We start from the raw sequence: 18114 nt of genomic DNA, 5'->3' as shown, positions 1-18114 counted from the left end.
GATTTCAGAATGTATTACTTTGCATCATTTTTGGGGCGGCTACGGAGTCTGTTTAATTCTAGTAACCCATATTTTTTCCACCAATTTATGTTAGGATCAGAATCTTTACAATTCTTGACTAGAAACAATGACCCGAATTATTTTAAGAGAGTCAGGTTCAAGACCGCGAAAGATATAATCAGTATATGGAAGATATTAATTATTCAGAATAAAGCATCATTCTATCATCCACTTTTAACCCTCTGGAACAACCCGGGCTTACCAAGTATTTTCAGTGATTCAGGATGTAAGATATGGGCAAATCAAGGCATAACTAGATTGGGGGACCTATATGGCTCATTAGGCTTTTTGGACTTTGACACACTTAGTCTAATATATAAACTACCAGCACATACTTACTTTAAGTATATGCAAATACGTGACTTTTTAATAGGGAAACTAAACCTTAAAGAGATTGGGGACTCAGATTTTTGGATATGTATGTACAAAGGAGTCGGAAACAAGAAAGCTATTATAAGCCAAGGATATAAATGTTTTATTGAAAGTAAGATTGATGACTGTCCTAAATTAGCACAGAAATGGACTTCAAGGTTTACGACCGATATTTGCTCGAATGATTAAACAAGATTGAAACGCTAGTCCACTCTTCAAGCTTAAAACTCCAAGCATACAAAACGATATGTCAACTTTATTATACCCCTTTACAAATAAGCAAATGGGCCCTCAACAATACCTTTAATGATCGCACTAAATGCCCAAAATGCCACCTTCAGGCTGCTGATTTAGAACATATGTTGGTTCTTTGCCCTGCTCTTGCTCCATATTGGGACAGCTTAGAAAATATCCTGAGAATGAAACAACTAATTGAGGAACCAATAACATCAGATATGATTCTGTTAGGCTTGCAGCTAAACACCTCTCCATTTCAAGACCTAATTTTTATTTTATTAGCATGTGCAAGGCTGGTCTTAGCTCGAGCATGGATAGCAGAACAAACACCTCATGTAAACGAATGGTGGTGCTTGGTGAAAGAGACACATCATATGGAATTATTGTTAGCTAGGAAAAGAGGATTTAAAGCACTGATCAAAATAGATAGAATCTGGGGTTGCTTGTTTTCTACTTATGAATAGAACTAATCTGAATTGAAGCCCTGTATTATATTATTACTTTGCTAACCTTTAGATGCATTTGATTCCTTAGCTTATTTATCTTTTATTCTTATGTTTAACAATTTTTTTTTTCTTTTTATCTTTTTTTTTGTAAAACTGCTTCTTGTAAACATTTATGCAGACGCTGGAAAGTTTTGTTAAATGAAATATTTTGTATATGTTTAAATTGCTTGTGCCACCCATAAATAAAAATGTTTAAAAAAAAAATATATATATTTATGTCTGATGGTCTTTGCACTATCATATTCTGCGTTCAACAAATGCTCCTTCCACCTCTGGATTGTAATGCTGTAATAAGCAATGCAAAGTTTAAAATTTTCGCCCGTTTTTATACTGCAGATAGAATTAGAATTCACCCACTTCTTATATTTTTGGATGTGAGGCCATCTCCCGCAGTATTTTTACTCACCCACTCTTCAGCATTTTGAAAATTATTTCCCATATTTTCTTGATTGAAATGTTACTGTTGAAGCACCTCTTCGCGTACTGTTTTTGTGCACCTTTTGCTAAATTGAAAGGAACACTCCAAGCACATTCAGCAGGAGAAGAACAACGTTATGGTTGTCAGCACGACCTGTTTGTTTCTTAAGGAAAAGCACCTGGATAAGTGAAATCTTCTTTCAATTTTCTCCTCATTGAAATGACTGTGCTCCCTTCCTCTACTTTGCCTTGGATCTTTGTAATTTACTTCTTAGATCTCCTTCTTTTATCGACATGTCTCTTTCCTTCTCCTCAACATTCTGCTTGGTAAACTGTTATTTTGTTTCTAGATCAATATAAGAATCCATGTAGTTGATAGCTAGAGATTTCTGGATTGACTGAGAGGGATTAAACCTCATTGACTCTTAAATCTCCTCTTCTTTTGAGCTATGGATGATTCAGAGGTATTAATCTTTGTTGACTTTCGCGCCTCTCCATCTTTCTAACTATTTCAGTCCACAACAATGATAGGCTATGCAGGTGCTCTGACTCCATGGCTAGAGCATGTGACGGTAAAGGGAGCAGCAATGTCTACGCTTATATTCAGTGGATTAGGAAGGGGGCCATAGGCCTTAAGGAAAGACATGAAAATGGGTCTCTCCTATGTCATAATCGGGTGCACTGGGCCCAACAGATCCAGGATACCCTTATGTATTTGACGACCAACGCAGTCCCAAATATTGTGATGTATTATTCTCTATTCTCTAATGCTTCTGAGTCATGCAGCTCAAAGTTCAAAGGTGGCAGCTACCTCTAAGTAGCTGTAGGCTGCACTTATTTAACTTTTTGTTATAATGACCAAATCTGCTTTATGTTTTCTAATTTCACCCCTAAAAATATTTTCCTGTATCTTTAATTTGCCTATCCTACAGTAATAACCAATAATATCCAAAGTTTCAGGAAAAATGCTTCGTGTCAGCTCTCTTGCATCCAACTTTTAGCTCATCCTCCTCCACTATGAATACATTTTAGGATCCCTTCATTTCCCACTCGCTCCCGTGTAAATCGTGCCTCAAGTATTTTTATGGAAATTCTTGTTGGCTAAATTCATGGCAAAATCCGCTACGTAGAACTGATTATCATATTTTACTAACTTTGAAGAAATTTTCTAGGTGACCTCTTGCCTGTGTTCAATTTTATCATGTGAAAAATTCGTGAGGAATTGTGAAAGGGTCTTTTTGTTACAATCAAGGTATCTGTTTTTTGTCTTCTAGGTTCATTGCCAAACCATGTGCTTTGGGCTTGAAGATACAGGCCAGTGGACCGCAGAAAGCTCAACATAATGCTATTCTGGAAAAGGTCTTCACAGCCATCACCAAGGTATGTCATAAACAGCGTTTTTGGTTTTTCAGTACGGCACAAAAAGGTACCATTCTGAAACAGATTCAGCTTGAAGATACCACTTATGATTTAAGGAAGACTATATGAACAACCTTTTAAAGTCTATAGATTCGAATTCTAATCCACCCAGTGTATATATTCACCTGTGCCAGGGATTTGATATTGTGGCTGGTACGCAACTGTATCATGAGTGCCATGTTATGGTTGTACACACAGAGAGTTTCCAAAGAAAAAAAATGCAGAAACACCTAGCCTCAACTACTGCTAAGGTGGCACTCTGCAGTTTAAGAGCAAGACTTCTATGCTTTTTATCTGAGATGGTCTCATATCTAAAAGAAAATAGGCTAATGCTGTGTTTAAGGATCTTCAAGACCTGGTGTGGATTGCGTTACTGCCAAGCCTGATATGGCACTAACCAGGAGCAGTATGCATTCACTGCTTTGTTTGTACCTTTCCATGATATAAGGTCTATAGGGGAACATGTGGATGCAAAGAGTGTAACGTGGTAGTAGGAAGTGCACAGGTGAATCAAAGATCCTGCTCAAATTGGTCACTAAGGGCATAGTTCATTACCATATATTGAGGGACTAGGATACCCATAATTCACCTCCCAGGCTGATCAATAGTGTAATACCAGCCCTTTTTGTAATGAGGACAATGGAAACGCTGTTTAATTCACAGCAGTTGTGCACAATTTGCCACCAGAGGTGTACTGCACGAATCACACGCCTCAATACTATGTCAATCGCAGTGATGCATCTCCCTAAAATGAGGGACTCGGATACCCAGAATTCTCCTCGTAGGCTGAGTAACATTGCTACATTAGTGGCGCAGACACCAGCAATTTTTTTTATGTGGGTATAGGCAGCGCCGCCCACATAATGGCAGGTGTGCCATTATGGTTTACCACTCGCATGTATCTCACTTACCCGATGTCTGTTCCGAGCGGTATCTGTCACATACGATTATCATAGCGACATGTCTCTTTCCTTTCTCGTTTTCCACTTTAACCGGTTGTCCCATTATTACCTTGGCACGTTTTCAGATGTCAGGGTTGGCATGCACATCGGTAATCCAAATGTATTGTACTTATGAGTGCTCCTTCAAAAATTGGCGCCACTTTCACTCACAGTGGTGAACCGCAGGTTGTAAGTGTTTTTCTATGTTTACAGTTTTGTTACTGTCTGTCTATAATCTGTACATGTGAACAAGGCCTCGCCCATGGCCGAAAAGTTCTTGTTGCTATAAAGGCTTAACCACAATCCTGAGTGAGCACTTCATTTTCTTGTCTCAGCATACAAACATGTTGGGGACTCAACTGGCTTTCAGTGCTCCAGCCCTCAAGGGTGATTGGTTCCAGATCAATAAACTGCTAAATGGGCGCTCCTTGGAAATATAAAGTTCTTCTGTATTCACCAGTAACAAACAGATACGTTTTGACTAACACGCTTGTATCACTGTCTAGTGTAAATCCACTCTATTGCTCGTGAAACATCAAAACAAAAGAGGTTCTCAATACGCGGCACAATAGTAAGCATTGCGTCAGTCATATTGGACTAGCCCGTGTTCCATGTCCATAAGGTGAACACCACATTATAATTGCTGCAATGCATACCAAACCAATTCTATCAATTGCATGTAAATCAAAAAAATCCAAGTCCACTGATGAATCTATAAATGACTGTCCATTGTATACTGGGTGCTTCCTATGATATATACATAATTTATTCATAGGCCATATTGGACTAGTCTTGATGTATCCCATTATTGCAATATTTCCTAGGTTTTCCATGGAAATTAAAATGTATTATTGGAATTTAAACAGCCATCACTAAATGTTCAGGGTCCATCTTCCAAGAATTAGTCAATCACAATCAAGCATTTGGGGTCCTACAAGCATAGTATACTCAGTTCACTTCTTTGAATCCTAAGGTCCAATGCCTTCATTATTGGTTTACTGGCTTAAATTGGTACTAAGATGAAACTTAAATGCCACTATGTAAAAATATAATAAAAAGATAAGAACTACATCTGCCCCCTCTTTAATAACTCCAATGAGTACCTATTTGTTCTGAAAAGGACCTGTCCTGCAAACATATTATCTCAAATGCACATCTAGTTCTTCATCGCTGTTAAGCCCTAGGAAAATCTTTGTCTGAAATTCATTACAAAGTGTGACCCCAGTCTACATAATGCCAAGCCTCTATTCCCTCCACATTCATGTGGGGTTATCATGTCTAAGCTGAAAGTTAAGCCCCACTTGACCGGCAACATTTCTCAAAGGTGATATATATGCACGATTACAGTAATACCAATAGCTTTTGACTTATCTTCAATGGTTCTGTAGCCAGATACCAACTCAGAGCACTCTAATTCATTCAGTAGAGCAGGAAGAGATTTCGAAGAGTGTGAAAAGGAAACTAGAAAATCATCAGTGAATAGTGCCAAACGAAATATACGCGCACTCAAACAGATGCCCGTAATAGCCTCACTACTGACAATCCTCCAGGCTTGTTGCACTACATACAGGGCAAAGAACAGTGCCAAGTTGCACACCTGCCTCCTTCCAATGTTAATGATGACTTTGTGGGATTTTAAACTTTTACTCTCTAGGTTCTGCATAACTCGCTTAAATCATACTCATGAAAGTGGGACCAAAACACCTGGCTTGCCTTAAATATCCCCACCCCATCCAATCAACAGATGTTTCAGCATCAATAGACAGAAGCATTTATCCTTTTAGGTTGTGAGCTGCTTTTATCAGGAACACCACGTATTTGGTGCTGTTGTGACCTGACCCTTGTGAATGAAGTTTGATTTGTGTGGGTGGAACTGAGGGCCACCAACCCAGCACGACCTGTTGCTAGGATTTTTTGTAAAAATCTTTGTCTACCTTTAGTAAGGAGACTGATGGATAAGAACTGCACTCCTTCAGGTTCTTCTTGTACTTTCGAAGACTCTGAGATATTGCAGTAAAGTGTGGCAAGTCAGTCTGGCTAGTGGCAAGGCAATTCTATAAATCAATGGCATTCAGACTACTGCCCCCGTTGCTTTAGTGATATAAACATTTTGATTGCCCTGACTAACTCTTCTGTTGCCCCATGTTGTTCCAGTAGGTCAATGTGAGATTAGGAAAGATGTTCTATGGTCCTTTTAATGGGAAAGGTCATAGTAGACTGAGCATCAACCTTTTACACATTGTATTGATGGAGCCATGATACCTTCTCCATGTTATCTAGTATTGTGCCAATATGATTTTTGCTAACCGACTCGCAGCCTTGGTGTCCCTGCAAAGAATGCTTTGTTCAGTCTCTCTAAGACATGTTCCACTTTATTAAGATATTAAAGTTTGAGTTGAGAAGAAAATAGTTTGTTCCACTCCATCTGTGATGATTGTGGATGTTTATGTTTAGTTTCGGCTCAGTTTCTGTCATACCAGTTTCACCCTCATCTTCTGATTTCTGTAACCATGCTCCCATCAGTTGTTATATGCACCTTTAGTCTTAAAGAAATTTCCATGCACTGCTCAGCTATTTCTGTTTTAGACCCTGGATTTTTAATCACCGCATTATTCATTTGCCCCAGTGAGCCTAAGTGCTTCATTGGCTGATCTAGCTCCGTCTCGCAAATCCCTGGAGATAAGAACTGATGGCCCACCCCCATCTATTGATTTCTTTGACTTAAGTTCTAGGAGAATCATACAGACTTTACAGCAGAGTAAGCTTATAGTATGCCATGAAGTAGCATTAATCAACCTGCTTGGGTTGTAATGTCCTTCAGGCATGTCACAGGTCCTCCTTCATTAGGCAGTGGACTCCCAATTTTCCTAGGGCTACTGTGTCCCACAATTTGCTCTGATTTCCCTTTGGTTTACTTCATAACTAAATTATGGATTTAGCTGGGTATTGGTTGCCCAGTGGACTAATGTATCTGTGCAGGGATCTGTGTTTGACGACATGGTCGCAGGTTCGAATCCCAACAGGTCCACTCAGCCTTTCATCCTTCAGAGGTCTATAAGTAACATTGAGTTTGGTATCGGAAACATCCGTTATTTCTTTACCAAGATACCCTTCTGGGTGAACATGCACCTTAAAAGCACATATGTTATGTTATGTATGTTGTTTAAATTCCAGTCTCGTCCTGCCACGTGTCACACAGCTGGAGGTCAGAGATTCTTAAATATGAGCATGAGGAAGTACTCTAACGCAACATTGGGTGCATACACTACAACTATCGCGGTTGTAGTACCTTTTAACACTTCATTTGTAAGAAGCTACCTACCCCTTTTATTTACTGAGCAATCCTGTGAGGAGAAGCCCATGTGAGGTGCCAAAAGAATTACCTATCACAGGATTGGACTAGTAAGAACCCTGAACCGCCTAACATCCCGGCTACATGTGAGACATTTGTAAAAGGCATATATCCCTGCTGATTCTATTCAGGGATGTATGACTCTTTCATCTTTTTAGCATGGGAACTGAGACTGCAGAACTTAAACATAAAAGTATATTTAAAGAAATCCCAGAGCAGCGTATTAAATCTTCCTTTTGGGTAAAGCAGGGCTTCTGCACTTGGTTGCATTAGAGATTGTGTGGAATTCCTCCCTCAACCAAATACAATCTCCCCTTGAGCTCTACCTCTCCTTCTAAATGAGATGAAGCCTTCCAACATAGTCCCCAGCCCTGGTGAAATTAACTCCCCCTCCACACACACTTTTCCCCCACCTCCTTTAACTCCTAAGCTCTCTTGTGGGACAGCATTTCCACTCCTAGACCAGAAATGGGCAGAGTATGGCACCCCAAACCACTTCAAACTTCCCAGATAGCAAGGTAACTGCTGACTTGTAGATCCGTGGTTACTGACTCAATCACTTTCTTCTTCTGAAGATGTAGAGATGACCTGTCTCTTCTATGATGGCCAGAGACCTGCCTTCTTTGCATGATGGACTTCCGTCTTTGTTCCTGAAGCATGGCCTCTGTGGAGAGTTTGGAAGTTTTTCTTTTCTTTGTCATCTGTTTCCATGTTTCTCTTTCTGTCCGGGAACGGGAGTTTGATCTTGGTTCCATCCCTCTCTGGCTCCTGTCCTGAAAAGTTATCTTCTATTTCTAAGATGTTGTTCTTTTTTAGGAACACACTGAGTTCACACATAATTTTTACTAACTGTTTAATTTGATTGGATATACTTTTCTTATTTCTATATAATGTGTTTTGGGTGGGGGCTGACTGGAAAGAATTATGAAAACATGAAATAAATATCAACTAAGTCCTAAATTAGCTTTCTTGAAAGGCCCTATTAATACCAGGTGTATGATGTGTCAAACCCATGGCTAAGGACAGTGAGACAGTTGATTAAGGGCCACATTATAAGCCAGTTTAAAATGGCTGCTATTACCCTCCTCAGTTACCAGTAACAGGACATTAGTAATTTCAGATTGGGCATTGCAATACCACGGATTACATTTGTTTGGAGAAAAACATGCAGAAATCCGTTTTCTCATGCATAATCACGCTTGTTTTCCCCATTTGCCACTGACTTATCACACAGAGACTTTACCTGCTTTAAGTATGCGACGAATGCAGATGGAAAAGACTGGAATCCCAGTGTTCTAACACATGTAATCCTGATGGGTTGTCCCCAATTGACTGCCCCCCCCCCCCACCCCCGTGGCATTAAAGGGCGTAAGTGTGTTTCTTTTAGGTGATAACGCAGACAACAACGTTCGGAAGCAGGGAGCAGTGGCTGTTCATGGTACCATGTCTTAAAACGCATGCACACAGCCATGGTACGCACCAGCTTTCCCATTCATGAGGCAGTGGCTGAAATTAAACCTACCTTGTGTAGCTGAGTGAGAAGGCTTTATATAATGTTACTAAGTGCCAAGGTTAAGCTTGGAACCACGTGATGAAGTCCAGCCCCCAGTGAGTGGATTTGTTGGCGATTTTGATTTTGGTGTGGTGTTTAAATGTATTACCACTTTTCATTATTTGATTTTCAGAAGCCCATAACATTTGTTGTGGCGAGAGACATTTTTCTGGTTGTTTTATTTCCGTCAATATTACACAACAATTAATTAATGACATGTGAAATGTGATCGAAACTAAATATGTTGCTTTAGACAGACAATTATGGCGAAAACTCTCACCTGATTTGTTCTGTGGCTGTGCTGTTTTGCAATGTGTTTTAATGCCATTGCTCCCTGGAAGTGATGTTTGCCAATCTCCAATTACACCCTCCCATCTTTTATAGGAAAATAATGAACCGTACTAAAATGTGTGAGAGAAAATGCTAATTTATTGCTGTAAAAAGATTAATTTTCAACTGCTACTTGAATGTTACTTTAATTGTTTCTGATAAGTCAAGCGATGGCCATATATCCCTCACGCACCTCGTGAATCCCTAACTTGCTTATTGTGACAAATTGGACATGTGCTTCGGCTGATATTGAGGTCTGCCTGACCTGATCTTTGACATAATCTGACAAGATCGACATGACCTACGTTCACCTCCCAAATCCACTCTGGCTTGACATATGTTGACAAAATGGTGCGAATTGGGAATGGCGTGTCCATTTATTTGCTGCTGTTAACCTCGTTACCTACAATGAACACTTTACAGAACAACAGCCGTGTTCTGTACCCTCAAGTCTACCTATTTAAGATTGATTTCTATGCTTTTGTTGGTTGCCGTGGTAATCGGCTGGAAGCTGCCACGCAGCTGGCATCCTCTCCCTCGGCATCTAGGAAGTTTCTATCATACTGAGAAATGTAACATATTTTAATGGTCTATAAACGGGTTTCCTTTTAGTCATTGCAGGTGCAGCATAGATGCATTTCATTTTTATTGAAAATAAAATTGCTGTTGTCTGTCAAGATCTATGACCTTGTGTATTATTTAACACATTTCCCTATGAGTGCCTGTATACACGACAACTCTTTCTAAATGAAGAAACTCTGTCAAATAGATGTATTTTGTTTGGCATTCAAAATATTTTCTTGTTAATTTCGGTAGCAAATCACTATATAAAAGTGCTTGGAGAGAACAGATTTTTCCGGTATGCAATGAGAAAAACGCTGCTTTTTTAATTGAGATACTGAAATAATGTATAACACTTTCGGATAATTGATTTTATATGTACTTTTGTGCAGTTAGCAGTTGCTTAGTGATAAGTAAATTTAATAGAGAATAACGAGGAGGCTGGGAGAAGGGAAATCGTAATACTAAAGTAGTAGAACAGTTCAGTTTTCAGCTTACTTTAAACAAAACAAAAATCGTAATATTCTTTCAAGTATGGTGGAATTGTAATCCACTGTCTTGCTACAACAGAGGATCTCAGGCCACTCCATTTTGCTCGTTTAACGTCATGAACACAAAGAAACGACTTTTTTTTAAAGAACAAAACGTTCTTGATGGCGAATAATTCTTGAAACATTTTTGGAGAAAGATTGACCCTCGTGCCAAAAAAAAGCACGGTGCACAATAAAAAGCGAAGGAATATAATAACGAACACATTGCCAGGTGGAGCATATAAACACTGAATACATCAGGCTGCTCGTGACGATCTCGGCGAAATGAAGAGAAAGTTAGTTTGCAAACTGATGTTCCAACTGTTTGGGCCTGTGTGTAGTCTCGAGCCAGGCATCCTACACTATCATACTTTCAGTGAGTCGTTGTGATGTACTTTGTCTCCAGGGCTGACTCCCCTCTCTGGCTATTTCTCCCTTGCTAGCTCCACTCCTGCAGCACATACCAAGTCATCCTTAGCTCTCCAGCAGATAAAATGCCAATGAGCATCCTGTATCATCGTTGATGTATCGGCTCCTCCACATGTCTCCAACTACACAATGAAGTAGGTTAAGTACTCAGGGTTGCAAGGTTGGGCTTTAAATAGATCCACTTTCTAGGTGTCCAATTAGAAGCTTTAAGTCTTTTTTCTTAAGGTGGCTATTTTATAATTAAATTCTGCCAATGGCTCCAACAGATTCGAACCCCACCAGAAAGATTGTTCGCTGTTGTTTAATCCAGACAACAATATTGGATACTTGAAAATAAACTCGCAAATCTGATTCACCTCAAACTAGCAGCACCTGGAGTTTAGTCTAGCGCACAACCTCCCTCCAGGTCATTATGGACGGTAAACATCATTTACCACTAATCCGGAACTTCGCATGAAATTACAACGCGGTCGTTACAACAACCGCTTTGAAACAACGCATACCATTACTCTGAACAACAACTTGCGGAGGGGTCAGAAGGTCTTGGATTTAAAATCCAACACCTTCCCTACTGTTGCACAGACTGGAGTTGGAATAGTAAATTAAACTATTCCAACATCCAGCGCCCCCCAGAGCAAGTCGTTGTTCCGACTTGCGAAGTAATGGTATGCGTTTTTACAACGCGGTTGTTTTAACAACCGCGTTGTAATTGCATGCATGGTAAGATGGCATTTTCATTATAGACAATCATTCCAGTCCTATACTTTTGTCTGATAGCCCATGCCATCTTGTAGTCTTGTTTTGCTTACATTTAACTAATTAGAATGACACACCTGAAATCAATAATTTGAAGGGGAAAAGTTCAGGATTGGAGACAGTGACCGTGGTGGTCCAATGGTCACCCTAGTTATGACAGATATTCCTTGTTCCTTAAGGTAGCAGGTGCTTTAGGCCTAATTGGTGACCGGTAACTGTACCAGACTGAGTGCCTTCAAAGTTCAAAAACAGAAGAGTTAAAATGTTTGTGGGATTACACAAGTGGTCATCCCAACAGTGGGTTTTAGCCTGATTTGCATTCTTGTCTTTAACCTCTGATAAATTATAACACTATAGTTGTCATGATTTCTTTTTGCCTGTACAGAAAGAGTAGAGGTTTAAGAAGTTGAAGGTGTAAATATCATATAACAGAATTATAATACACAAGTGTGCTAGAGTGCCACATGGTTGTATAATGAGGTTCATGAGACATACAGAAAGAGATGAAAACGTTGACTTCAACCTTTGGAGTCACATCTACCTTTACTGTAACTTGGATGGGCAAGTAATGATTGTGCCTCAGTGCCAGTTGATGACATTCTCCTCTGTACTTATTGTTTGACACAACAAATGCCCTCTGATGCTTTTTATGTGTGGCCTGCCAAGTACTGTGACTGTAGATGGTTTCTTTCTTTGCCACAGAATACTCTATATGTAGGGACATATTATATAATACATTGCTAGGCAGGGTTATCTTTGTTATTCGTCACTGACCTTTACAGAAAGCACAGCAGTGACGAGCAGAAACCATTGCCAGTGGAACTACTCTCTGCCGATGAATATAAGACTGATTTGCCTGAGGCTCTGACTCATTAAAAATGGATTCCACCCTCTTAGCTGAGCAGCAGCATCATTTGAATTGGAATTATGCTGTTGTCATCTAAGATGAACACCACCTGGGGCTAGATAAGCGACCATTCCATTTTGCGAGTCGCAAATTGCATTTTTTTGCGTGTCGTAATATGGAATGAGACACTGTTTGTAATTGCCAAATGGGTCACAAGGAACCTGCCCCATTAATATTCATGAGTCAGGTCGCAATTTGCGACACATTGGGAATGGCCGGCACTCACAGGGATGTTGGCCTGCTTACGTTACCAGACAACCATGTCTGTGACTGGATTTTCAATAAAACAAATTTTTCCCTTTGAAATGCAGCCGTTTTCCTTAAAAGAAAATGGGATGCGTTTCAAAAAGAAAAATGAAACATTTCAGTTTCATGTTTTAAGTGCTCCATGGGCTCATATTCGGAAAGGGGAAGGGGTCCCTTGGGGGCCGCTTCCCATTTGCTACTGGTCTACGACAAAGTTTCCATTTGCGGTAAAATGCGAATGTTTACGACGGCATTTTGGTCACAAAACATTTGTACATGGCACTGCGAGTTGCTATTAGGAAGGGATGTCCTTGGCACTCCTCTTCCTAATAGCGAGTCACAGACCCTATTTTGCGAGTCAGTAATAGGTCACCCACTCGCAAAATAGAGTTTGTACATGCCACTCTCCTATTTAGCGGTTGCAAACGGCCTGATTGGCTGCTGGCAACTCATAAAAACGGTCGTACATGTGGCCCCAAGTGTTTTGGATCTTTTTTTCCCCTCTTCATACCAGACGAGATAAAACACAAGGCTCCTACAGCAGTTACCAAGTGGTTCAGATTAAATCTAGCTCTTCCACCCATCCTGGATTTCTAAATGGTTTTGTATACCCCAAATGCACTCACCACAACCCCCATTTCAGAAGTGGGGTTTGTGTAGTTTTGAAACATCCAACAGTATGCGGATTTAAGAGATAGGAGCGAAAATGTTGAGATTCCAGGGAATGTAAATGTCTACGGTCCACAGTCATGTATTTGTGGGTATTCACTACTGATACAGTTATATTCCAACCCAATATGCACGCAAAACTACCCTTTCAAGGGCAGAAGTAAGTAGGGTTCAGTGTTGGGTAGCAAGCATGAACTACTAAATAGTCAGAGCGAGTATAAGGAAAGGGTTTTTTTCCGCCCGTAAATAATTTTTTTTCAGTGGCTGAAAATTATTTTACATTTGTGAGTACCAAACCTAAGGGTTTGTGTGAGTTGTCTAAAATGTTCTCAAAATGTAGGACTACTTATATCCTTTTTGTCCCACTTCCCTTTGTGAATCAACCCCATTACTTGACAGTGACTTTAGATTTCAGTAGTTCGGTGTTGAATGATGGAGCCTTGTTAAACAGTTCGCCTGGTCGTCTGTTTTGGCACACTGATAAACTGTAATGTTTATTATTTAATCTGAAACCGGACAATTTTTCTTCCATTTCTTTTGATGCACTACTTCATTGTGCTTGCTAGCTTTAATTTCTTCTGAAAAATGTAAAAGCCGAAGTATACAATTTTAAGGATAACGCCCTCGCTAGACTTCGATTCAGCAAATCAGAAACCCAAATAGATCTCTGAATGATAGGTCCATCAACTCAGGACAGTTGAAGGCTGATCTATTTTCGAGTTTTGTGGTTACAGCAGTGTGTACTCAGCAGTCACCTGTTGTCTAGTCTATGCTTCCGTTCCGATCATGATGGGGCCACAAATCCTGTTTTGGGTGTAAACTCACTTGCCCCACGGAGCAGGATCCCATGTTTCCGGCACAGAATGTAGGAGCAAATATCACACGTGCAATGTTACTGTACATTTGAATGGAAAATAAACTAGGCTTTTGACACGTGAGCTCCCAGGTCCTGAGACACATTGGGGTCGATTCCGATCCGGTAAAATGCGCTCCGAATCGTCGTACGGAGCGTTTTTTGCCCGTACGAATCGTACCCGTAAACGTCCCGTACGTACGACGAAGTACGATCCGTACCAGGAGGCGAACTCCGTACGAGTCGTACAGGACTCCGTACGAATCAAATCTCCGTACGAGTCTCACTCGGAACCCGCTGTACGCGACATCACTACGGTTCGCGGCTGGTTTTTACGACCCAGCAAGTACGATTCGTGTCGGGTACGCACCGTACGACCCTTTTCCTACGGGAGCTGAAAACAGTCGTACACGCAGAGTTCGTGCCGAAAAAGGTACGGAACGCCCCCCCCCGGGTACGGCACGTACCCCCCATGATCGCAGGGGTACGCGCCGTACCCCTGTGAGCATGCGGGGTACGTGCCGTACACCCAGCGTACATGGGGTACGCACCGTACCCCATGTACGGTGGGTGTACGGCACGTACCCCATGTACGCTGGGTGTACGGCACGTACCCCGCATGCCCACAGGGGTACGGCACGTACCCCTGCGATCATGGGGGGTAGGCGCCGTACGGTGTGTAGGTGATCGTGCGCTTTTCCGTACGAATCGACGTGTACCGTACGAATCGCGTCCTGGTCGGCCAATCGGGATCGGAATCGTCCGGTCGTACGGCGTCCGTACGAGTCGTACGGAAACGGCTCCGGATACGATTCGTACGGACGGGGATTTTACCGGATCGGAATCGACACCATAGAAAACAATATTGCTTCTTGAAGGCCACAACTGAGTTCTGAATTGATCCGCGTGAGAATTTAGATAACAATGATGCCACGTCATTAAAGTTGTCTGGTTCAGAGAGTTTCAGGGAAAGCTTTAATAGCAGAATTGTTTTCTCATCCAAGGACCAAGGAGGCCATTCCAAAGGCCATATTGAAAGGTGTGCTTTGGTTAAAATACTTTTTAACCTGGTACTTTGTGACTCACGAAGTATGTCAGAATTATAATCCACTTGGATGTCAAACCTGAAATGCAAGTTCTAATGATTACCGGTTATGCATCTTCCATGTTGCATGAAAATGTTCTCACATTACAAAGTACTGCTAATATCACTGAAGGAAGGATCACACTGTCCATCTACACAGTCGGCTGGATAAACATGCAGGTTAAATCTTAGGTATATTGCATGTACTAATGTGTGCGTGTTTTTTTCCACTTAAGTAGCAGAGGCAGGTAGTGTTGGCATGTCATTCCAGATTTTGAAATGATCAAGGTAATTACCACTCAGGCAGAGGAAAACTAAAAAGGGTATCCAATCCTAGAAGTCTATACATCGGTTTGAATTGAACTTGAAAAAATTCACATTTTTTCAATGGAAAAACATATCACAGGCATAGCAAACTTACTTTAGAAGATAATAGTTGTCTTTCCATGATGTGGGGAATGATCTCAACAAACCGTACATGTAGACTTGTGTAGAGCACTCATGAATTCACCTTTCATTGATCAACAGGGTGTTAGGCCTGCTGAACAAAGTGCCTTAAATCCTGGTTTTTTGAACATTGCAAGGGTCCGCAAACAAAGATGTGTTCGGCAGCCGAAGTGATGTGTCGGTTCCTGATTGATAAGGCCTTGCGATGTGAAGGATAAAGGATGCATCGCACAGCCGGGGCGATGCTTCAGTTCTGAGGAGTTGTAAAGCTGCAATGCGGAGTCCCGCAGAGTCTGGCATAGAGACTGCCATTGACAAGAGATGCGAGGGCCTGCACCGAGCACTGGTGGTTCTAATGAGGCAAGGGGCTACGATGACATGCTGGTCAATGCATTGGAACCAATCCATACAGTAGCAGCGATGCATCGGTTCTGCTCGGGCTTGCGCCGCGGCAGTAGAGGAGATGTGTGATTTCCGCTGAATTCATAGAGGCTGGCAGAGCACCTAAGGTCAACTTTCAAGGGTCCTGGACTGGGGTGGCACCACTTGGCTGGATAGACTCTCAGAAGGCTGGATCCTGGTGCTGGGTTCAAGCTTGTTGAACCCTTCTGTTCCTGAGGCTCTAGTCAGGAGCACAGCAGGGCAGCAGTCCTTCAGAGCAGCAGTCAAGCAAAGTGACATTCCTTTCAGCAGCACAGCAGCTCACCTTCCTGCCAGAGTATCCACAGGTGCAGAAGTGTACTGAAGAGTTGGTATTTGAGGTCCAACATTTATAGTTTGTGCCCTCCCTCTGGAAGGCGGGAGAAGCTTCCAGAGGTTTCCCTTTGGAGTCCTCAGGCATCTTGCCTTCACTGTCCTTGCTCTAGACTAACTACAGGGTCTATGCAGCACTCTTTGTTGTGGCAGGAAACAACCTAGTCAAGTGAAATTAGGGCTGTACCCAGCTCTGACCTTCCATCCAGCCAGTGATGATCCATCCAGGAACACCTATGCTCTCTATTGTGCGTGGCTGCCTAGGAGATAAACACAAAACCCAACTCTCAGCTACACCCAGTCCTGTGACCCAGAGACAGCCTACAGCTTCCGAATGGCTAAGGCAGGAAAATGCCAATTTTCTAATCCGACTTTACTATGATAGAGGATTTTTCATTACAATTCCAAAGACACCTAACATTAAGAGCTTATTAAATGTAATAGAGTAAGCAGCAGGTGGAGGCTTGAGGGCGGATCCCACATGCTCGTCAGCTAAGCACAGCAGCCCCTCACCCCTCCTGCGTCCGATGCTCACACACCCGTCGGGGCGCCGAGCTACATGCCGAGCAGCACGAGTGGAGATTCTTCGCCGGATGGGGGTGCGATTCAAGCGGCCAGTCGTTGACTGACCCTGGCTCTGAGGTCCGCTTCCCTGGCCTCGTTGACTTCGGAGGGCACTGTAGAGTTGGGGAAATCAGAAGCTGGCTTTTTGTGGCTGCTCTGGATTCTCTCCAGTTCCAGCGGGCACCCTGGTGTGTGCTGAGGGTGTGTTTGGTGGCAGCACAACAACAGAGTGAGTCTGCTTTTAAAATCTATGACACCAGAGACCTTTCAAGCAATCACAGAACTCTTTGTGCTATATTTAATAACCTGAAAGCCCTACAGAAATTCAGTTTTGCTTTGTGGTATTGGGTTTCAACAGACCTACATACTCTGCAAAAACTCTCGATACCTTAGAATAGAAGTTGGCACGGAAACTGAAAATGCAAAAGACAAGTTTATTAAGACCCCATGGGGTGGTGGTACAATCCTACAGCACCCTTCGGCAATGCAAGAAGTATCACACCGAACATAGGTGCATAGCTCCTTTTATACAGTTTACAGGAATGCAAGAAATAGGCGGTTCACACTTTATACAACTTTAGGTACATATAAGGGCATTTTTGGAACACAACCAGCTTGTGGGAGGAGTTTAGTACCACTGGTCAGTTTGGAGAACATTCCTAAGCAGTGACCGATCATTAACCTTGAGAGCCCGAATACGCATGTGCAGGCTTGACCATTACTAAAAATAACCTGTTGCTGGGCAGATCAAAATGGCCATAGGGAGAGAGAAAGGACAAAAGGGCATGCTGACCACGAGGTAGCGCATTCACTTAAAATGGAAGTCTGGAATTCAAAATGGCCTCCGGAATATAGTCAAGCTAACAGTGAAAGTTTGTGTAGCTGAAGCAAATGCTAACCCAATCGCTGTCAAATTACGACAGCTTCAAAGCCACTGGATCACCAGCAGCATCGACCACCAGGTTTCCAACCAGATGGTAACTGCTCGTAGTCGAAGTTCACTGCTGTTTGGGAGCCGAACTTCCCTTTATTTGACTTTGGGACTTTGGGACTGCTGCCGCTGCCCTTGGAATTGCTGCTCGGGGGTGCGGGACTGCGAGGACCACAGGTCAGTGCGCTTCTACCACCA

At 42.0% G+C, this 18114-nt stretch overlaps 1 protein-coding gene across 1 annotated transcript in view; it reads left to right on the top strand.

Annotated features, from left to right (window-relative positions):
- The window catches only part of CERS6 (ceramide synthase 6), an 853755-nt gene that overhangs the window by 203373 nt on the left and 632268 nt on the right, over positions 1-18114 (top strand). Inside the window, exon 2 of the mRNA XM_078681623.1 lies at positions 2867-2972. Within this exon, the coding sequence (XP_078537749.1) occupies positions 2867-2972 (106 nt within the window). The remainder of the gene's footprint in view (positions 1-2866; positions 2973-18114) is intronic.

Source organism: Lissotriton helveticus, chromosome 3_1 (genome assembly GCF_964261635.1).
Source record: "Lissotriton helveticus chromosome 3_1, aLisHel1.1, whole genome shotgun sequence".
In the NCBI taxonomy this organism is placed as follows: domain Eukaryota; kingdom Metazoa; phylum Chordata; class Amphibia; order Caudata; family Salamandridae; genus Lissotriton; species Lissotriton helveticus.
The sequence above is the reverse complement of the archived record's forward strand: the minus strand, read 5'-3'. Positions and strand labels throughout refer to the sequence as shown.